The following is a 7,856-nucleotide window of genomic DNA, read 5'->3' as shown; positions in this document are numbered from 1 at the left end:
CATACATCAATAAAAATACATATGAGCTCTTCTTGAGAATTAATATTTGAAGATAACTATTTGAACTGTAAATTTGTTGCTACTTTGATTTGTTCATGAATGATTTAATTGCTATTTAAAATGTCCATGTATATATTATTATTATTTTTTATAAAAAATCAATAAAAGTTGGATCTTCCGTCCAGCATAGTTTCGAAATCGTTAAACTGGACACCGAACCAAACTTTTGAAAAACAAAACAAAGAAAGAAAGAGATCGTTTTCAAATAAAAGTAAGATTTTGACAAAGAACAATTACCAAATCTTTAGGAGAGCAAAATAGAGTAGATTATATACATGAAAACAGTTGCAAAAGGTAGTAAAATTGAACTCTTCTCATTCATTGTGTTCGATGAAGCTATCGAAGCATATAAAACTAATCTAGAACGCCATACAGACGAAAATGGCTAGGTCTTGGACCTCTTAGTAGCTAAACTGTTACATTCTAGCAAGTGTTACTAATCAGAAATCTATCAGTAGCTCATCCGCGCCAGAAGAAAGAAGTTAAGCATACAACGTTGCTGGCTCCTTTGACGATCTACTAATCCCATTATCATATCGTTTGTAAGTTGTATCCTGAGGAGAAATGCAGAGTTAAGAAGAGAACATATCGTTTGTAAGTTGTATTCTGAGGAGAGAAATGCAGAGTTAAGAAGAAAACACGAACAATAGAGAAGTGTTTCTTTCTTTTGTGAGTGAGTTGTTTTCGAAAGATTAAAATGTGACATATGAGAAGAACGAACTTACTTACCTCACAGTCATCCCACACTGCCCCAATGCACTTGGAAAAGCTAATGCTAGCACTTCTTATTAAGCAACGCGCTGTGTTGCTTGTTGGACTAAGCTCATTCTGGCTATGACCTTCATTTTCATTACTAGAATCAGCTCTGTTGATCTCGTCTGATCCTCTCTGGCTTGGAAGTCGATTATGAGCAACAACTGTTTCAACATGTCTTTCGTAATCATCATGTTGATCAGTTTCCTCATCTATTGAAACATAGACACGCTCTCTGTCGAAAAAAAATGATGAGTTTATTTGAGAGTAAGCAAACTTTATCTCACACTACTCTTATATGTAAGCAATAACATATATCAGGGTTAACTAACCTGGGCAAAGAGGTATATCGCCTTGGATGGTGCGTAATATTTCTTCCATCTCCCTCAAGTAAGTCGAATTGCTCCTTAAAGCAATCAACACCACTAAATGCAGATCAAAATTCATGTTAGTATATTGGGAAGACTTCAGAACGATCGAGAGAAATATTCTCAAACTCCTGATGGAAGACGCGTATATATATTATGTGTCAATTCGAGTGATACATTTTGGAAATATTCTCGAAGCTCATTTTGATCCATTACAACAATTTCTACTAATACATGACCAGATGACAGATATGACACAGATTGAAACTGAGTGGAAGAACACTGCTTCAAGTATGGGCGCGGGATGTAGTTGCAACACACAAGTGGATGCATAAAGAGAACTATTGACAGTACCTTGGGTACAAAAAGCTAGTATGTTCAGTGCCTTGAAGATACTCCTGCAACATCTGAGGGTGGTACTCTAAAATCTGTCCAGGGAAACATCAATGTTGTAGCACAACGGAGGCAGAACAAAATGAATGTCCACGAAAGATAAGAATGATCGACAACTCATACCTCCCGGTAGATGAGTTCTGTAATATCCTCTTTTGATAGTTTCCTTCTTTCAAAGTCGAATTCAGATTTTGAAATAGGCCGAGCAGATGGTTCATTCTCAATGTTTGCTAAACCACGGAAGTACGGATGTGCTAGTGCCTGTATTAGTACAACATGAATGGAATAAACCTTGCATCACAAACTGCAACAACTGTAATATGTTTTCTAAGTCCTACCTCTTCTGCAGACGGGCGATCTTTGGGGTCAAAAGCAATCAAACTCTCAAGTAATTTTAGAGCTAACGGATCTATATCCGGAAATTTTTGAGAGAGAGGAACAGGAGCTTTCTTCGTCATGCTGCTTAAATGTATTCTTGCTTTGTCATTTTTAATCTACACATATGGGGAAAATGGATCAGACTTATTTGGCTATTCGTTATACATAACTAACTTATCGACTTCAACTGAGAAAAGGGAAGGACAAACCCTTGAAATAACTTCAGTGGATGGAGAACCAAGCAAATCAGTAATCAAATCCAATTGGTGGACGACATCATCCCCCGGAAACAATGGCTGCTTTGTAAGCATTTCTGCAAATATACATCCTATACTCCACATATCAACTGCCGGGGTGTACTGCAATAAGTAGATTGTTTTAGAAATGATGCAAAATTCTTGAAAGATCACATGAAAAATCGAATGAACTTGAGAAGTGTTACCAATAAAAAACAGAAGTATATAAGAATGCAAGTTACTTACTTTGGAGTAAAACGAACCACAAAGTTCAGGAGCACGGTACCAACGAGTTGCCACATAGTCCTATACAGAGCAATGAAGTTAAGAATCTTACTTGGAATAAATCAAAAATCGCGTTTAGATATAATTCTAGAAAAAGAAGGGATAGATTATGAAACGAAGAGAAGTATATGAGGTTATTGAAAGGTATGCTGCTCGGATTCTCCAAAAATACACTACTTCTGGAGGATCTAACATGTACTCGTCAACATATTTGAAGAGTCCGAGCAACATAGCTTGAAAGAGGAGTAATAACTTGACATTTTGAGACCTTTTGGCTGGATATTATGGTTCAGACATATCGGGAAAAGTTCAAATAAAGAAATGCTTCATACAGTCCAGAAAATAGCAAATGGTGTATCGCCAAATGCTGCCCGAGCAAGCCCAAAATCACAAAGTTTCAGCTTGCAATCTGCATTTGCTAAAATGTTCTTTGGCTTCAAATCTCGATGGAACACGTTTGCTGTTGAATCAATAAATGAGAGAATAAGTCAAAATATGCAAAAGAGAAATCTAACTTGAATAACAGAGAGAAAAATGAGGAACAGCTACCTGTGTGCATATATTTTAAGCCTCGAAGAAGCTGATACAAGAAGAATTGATAATGTGCAGGCGAGAGACTGCCGTTAGCCTTAATGACATGCTGAAGGTCACACTCCATCAACTCGAAAACAACATATATATCCTTGAATTCTCTTGGACATGGAGGTAACAGAATATGTTTTATTTCAACAATGTCTGGATGTCGAAGCAACCTTAGGAGCTTTATTTCTCTAAGAATACGAGTGGCTTCCGAGACATGTTCAAAAACATTGTTGATCTTCTTTATCGCTACCTTCTTTCCTGTATGAGTATCAACCGCTGATGCAACAACACCGTAGCTCCCCTTTCCAACAACCTCTTGGATTTCATATTGATGTGCTTCGCCATATTCAGTGAAAAATTCCTTGAAAGGCATTGTCTGAGACATTAAAAGACATTATTAGAACTGTACGTGCCCAAGTCCATATAAGCAGATCATCCAGTGTCGGAACCAGGAATTTCTTAAAGGTTGTCCAGAAATAACAATTTGTTATGTTAAAGGGTGTCCAAAATATGTTATTTAATCATTTCCTATATTATTTTACTTGTATACATATAATTTTTTTCCGACGAAGAATGTCCAATTATCACTATGTGGCTACGCCACTGAGACCATCAATGCAATCTCCAACCAATATGGGACATTACCCGGCTCGTGAGAAGAGGATTGTCCAAGACTATATAAGCAAACCATCGATACATTCCTCAACCAATGTGGAACTTTAGCCCACTCTAACACTAGCAATGAAAAATTGATAAACATTCATAGTTTAACAAAGACAGAAAAATACTAAGAAACAAAAAGTTGCAATCACAAATTCAACAGCTAAAACTAAACAGAGTGAACAACAATTAGAGAAACACCATTACACATGAGATTGACTAAATTGTTTACAACAACATATCCAATGAAATCTCACAAAGTGGCGTCTGTATGCAGACTTTACTACTAGAAAGACTGTTACCAAAAACCCTCGACTCAAGCAAATAAATGCAGTAATTAAAAGGAAAAAAAAAGTAAAGTTACCATTTTTTTAGTATTTATACTTCAATTTAAGATGCACCTGATTAATATCAAATCCAAGACCTACAATATGTCAAAAAAGTTAAAAATAAGAACAATGAAAGTTTGAGAAAAATCAAAATTAAAGTTTGTACCTCTGAATTATGGTCAGGGAAAACAACTTTTAGATGATAATGATAATAATAATAATATGTCTTCTTCTCTCCACATTTTCTGGTAAGACTTAATATTTATACCTTCAAGAAAGTGTAGCACGTCTAAATAATTTTTTTCTTTTAAAAAAATAGGCAATTTTAGAATATGTCAGCTTTACTTGTCCATATCACAATGTTCTCCCACAAACAAGCTTTTATCCAAACAATAATAATAAAGTAGAATCGAGCTACCGCGAGAAAGATGATTCAGATATAATTTCAATCAATATTATTCGAAGAAATGATTTTTGAATCCATAAAATATGAAAATAGAATGTGTAAGGAAGTTATGAAGAATTGTGAGAAGAGCAGACCTTTTGCAAAGTGAGGTAAGTAGTGAGAATTTTTTTCAGTGAAAACTTTAAAGGCTTTAGGCAGTTAGGACAAACTGATAACAGCCAAACATTTTACCTATTCTTGAGGATGTTGTTTCGTTTTAGCTTATTTTACGTTTATTAATAAAAAATATAAGGCATAATTTATTACGTTAATTATTTTTATTTTATTTTTCTCAAAGAATCAAACACTATTAAGATAAATATTGTTTTTATTAACACCACACTTATTTTGAAACAGATAAAGTTATAGTTACATGAGTAAGCATTATCGACATAAGATGTACATTTATTTTATATACCTAACTCTACGAATACATTTATTTTTGGTACGGCCAAGGACAATATATTTAGTTGACAAATTGGTTGTTTAATATACAAATTTTATAAGCCAAATATATATTTTTTGAAAAATTCAAAACACGTCATTCCAAACTTACAAATTATTATTGAAAAATATTATAACTTCATACTCGATAAGTTGATAACGTAGATGAGATATCCTATAATTATTGAAGATGAACTAATTAGTTAGTTATATTAATCTAACAACTAGTGGTTAATTATTTACTATGCCAACCACAAATAACGTGTAATACCTTTTGATTTATTTAGAAAAAAATAATGATAGATAGGGTTGACCTCGAACTTTAAGGAAATTGTCTTTTACTCTCATTTATAACTTAAATTAAAAAAAAAAATTGTTTAACAACATTTTTAATTTGATGTACTCTATTATATTTTTCATGTGTGTTTTTTTTAAAAAAATAATATTATATAGTTAAAATGATATTTGTAACGAAATTAATATATTCCAATTTATCTAATGATAATAACAGAAATGTTTAATTAAAAAAAGTCATAAGTAGAGAAAGATTATTATATTATATTACATTGTTTCATTCAATTTTTCTTATATTTCTTCATCTTGCTAGAATTTGACGAACAACACAAAACACACATGTCTCCTTTACGGTGTTTGGAGCTTCTGTTTTCACATAGTATTGGAAGTTCGTATTAAAAATTTAATTATAATGCACAAGTACTCCCTCAACTTATGTCCGAAATCTCAGAGACATACTTATACTATACTAAGGTCCTATTACCCCTGAACTTATTTTATTAAGAATTTTCTACCCCTTTTCGACCTACGTGGAACTATTTTGTGGGCCCAATGATAGTTGACTTTTTCTTTCAAGTTAGTGCCACGTAGACCGAAAAAGGATAGAAAATTACTTATAAAATAAGTTTTAGGGGGTGATCGGACCTTAGTATAGTATAAGTGTGTCTCTAGAATTTCGAGCATAGGTTAAACGAATACTTATACATTTTCTCAAATTTAAATTATATATTATTTTAATTTATAATATTACGTATCTTATTAGATTTTTCGATACTATATATATACATTTTTTTTCGGCTATGATGAGATGTGGAGAAATTAAACTTTCAAGATAAAGATTTTTCTTGGATTCTTTTGAGAGCAACCTTTGATGTCATTAGTTGAGTTGTCCAATTGACGTGGACATAATTATTAGGAGACTCTTAATTTTATCAACTAATTGATGTAATAAAGGTCGACTTTGAACCATAGATAAATTAGATGTATAATTAAATAAAGTAAAATGGTTATTCTATACTCCTATTATTTGTCATGACAATTAAATAATGTTTCAAGATATGTACATTTCTTTTTGTTTCTTTTCTTTTATTTGGTATTCAATATTCACATTAGAGTCTAACTAAATCTGAATTCGCGTCGAAGTTTCATATTGGGATAAAACGCTTCCTAACAAAGACAACTCCGTATTCAAGAAAACTCGAACCCAAAACCTCTTGATTAAGGATAAAAGAGTACTTAATACTCCATCATAACCCTGGTTGGTCTCTTGCTATAATCAAATAAATTGTATCAACAAATTTCCAAAGTTATATATATATATATATATGGGAAATTAGGATTTCAAATTTAATGGTTTGTCTCTTCCACTTGCCAAAGAACATTATAAATTTGTAGACTATCGTTGATATTTTATTTATTTGAGATCATTTGCTTGAATATGCCGTTTAAAATATTGATGTAGAGAAGTTGCACAATGAAGATATTACTAATTAAAAGATAAGTTTAACATAGAAAATATATCTTGGAAAAGATATAAAATTGTATGCTCAAAACCGTCTAGCTAAAATTAATTTCTAAATGTTCCAAAAAGAAAAGGAAATCGTATATATTAATCTAATAGGTTGAACATAAGCTCACAAAAATAAATAAATAGTAAGCAAGACTAGTTTACAATTTAGTTATGTGTCTTTTTTTTAAGTTTCGAAATTGCTCACAACAGTTAATTTGCCAAATAATACTTAAATACATGTATCTCAGATATATTCGGATATAGTACTATACCTAAAACAATTTTTAGCGATATTTGATATTTAATTAATTCGCATTAAATATGTATTTTTAGCGGCCAGTAGCACTTTTGTAAAATGCCTCCAACACCTATAGCGAGATTGAATTCAATTGTAATTAACTAATGTTGGTAATTTTTTTAGTATCAAAAGATACATGTTGACTCTCAACCTCTTCCCCTTTGTATTTGTATTTTCAAAATGTATTTGATAACAAAGATATATAGTATCAAAAGATACATGTTGACTCTCTTGTCCGCCTCTTTCTTCTTTCGCTCGCATCTCTCTATGCATCTATATTTTATAATGTATCTGGTAACAAAAATGCATTTATCTAGTATTAAACGAAACATATTAACTCTCTTGCTTGTCTCTTTTCTCTCTTATTCGCCTATTTCTCCATGTATATGTATTTCATAATGCATCTGGTATCAAAGTTACATGGTTCTAGTATCAAAAGATACATGTTAACTCTCTTACTTGCCTCTCTCTGTGTATCTGTATCAAAGATACATGTTTCCAGTATCAAAATATACATGTTGACTCTTTTGCTCGTCTTTTCCCACTCTCGCTCGCATCCCCTTATGTATCTACATTCTAGAATGTATATGGTAACAAAGATACATGTATCTAGTATTATAAGATACATGTTGACTCTCTTGCTCGTCTCTTTCCTCTCTCGCTCGATTTATTTTCTCCCTGTGTATCTGTATTTCTGACTTAAATCTAATATGAAATTACTGATTAATGAGATAATATATAATTATTTGTATTTTTGATCCTTAATAGTAGTAGACTTTATGGACAAATTATCAAAGCCATATGGACCATTCTGAAAATTT

General features: G+C 32.1%; 1 protein-coding gene across 2 annotated transcripts; it reads right to left on the bottom strand.

Annotated features, from left to right (window-relative positions):
* Positions 1–303: 303 nt before the first annotated feature.
* On the bottom strand, positions 304–4,658 carry LOC100736476 (mitogen-activated protein kinase 15). 2 transcript variants are annotated; one of them, XM_019213761.3, is made up of 12 exons: positions 4,585–4,658; positions 4,080–4,139; positions 3,023–3,431; positions 2,806–2,933; positions 2,435–2,494; positions 2,162–2,311; positions 1,913–2,068; positions 1,698–1,835; positions 1,536–1,609; positions 1,146–1,238; positions 790–1,048; positions 304–614 (listed from the first exon to the last, which is right to left on the bottom strand). In XM_019213761.3, the coding sequence occupies exons 2-12, from the start codon at positions 4,080–4,082 to the stop codon at positions 543–545; spliced, it is 1,542 nt and encodes a 513-aa protein (XP_019069306.1). In that variant the 5' UTR covers positions 4,083–4,139; positions 4,585–4,658; the 3' UTR covers positions 304–542. The 2 variants fall into 2 exon arrangements, with proteins under 2 accessions (XP_019069306.1, XP_010320705.1); XM_010322403.4 differs by lacking the exon at positions 4,585–4,658 and adding an exon at positions 4,211–4,347.
* Positions 4,659–7,856: the final 3,198 nt, after the last annotated feature.

Source organism: Solanum lycopersicum, chromosome 5 (assembly GCF_036512215.1).
Source record: "Solanum lycopersicum chromosome 5, SLM_r2.1".
Classification (NCBI taxonomy): Eukaryota; Viridiplantae; Streptophyta; class Magnoliopsida; order Solanales; family Solanaceae; genus Solanum; species Solanum lycopersicum.
The sequence above is the reverse complement of the archived record's forward strand: the minus strand, read 5'-3'. Positions and strand labels throughout refer to the sequence as shown.

Excerpts from the sequence above, each read along its gene's own strand:
- LOC100736476 (XM_019213761.3), bottom strand. Across the intron at positions 2,312-2,434 it reads GTGGTTCGTTTTACTCCAAA|TACACCCCGGCAGTTGATAT; the intron begins GTAAGTAACTTG and ends TACTTATTGCAG. Across the intron at positions 1,239-1,535 it reads ACTAGCTTTTTGTACCCAAG|TGGTGTTGATTGCTTTAAGG; the intron begins GTACTGTCAATA and ends ATCTGCATTTAG.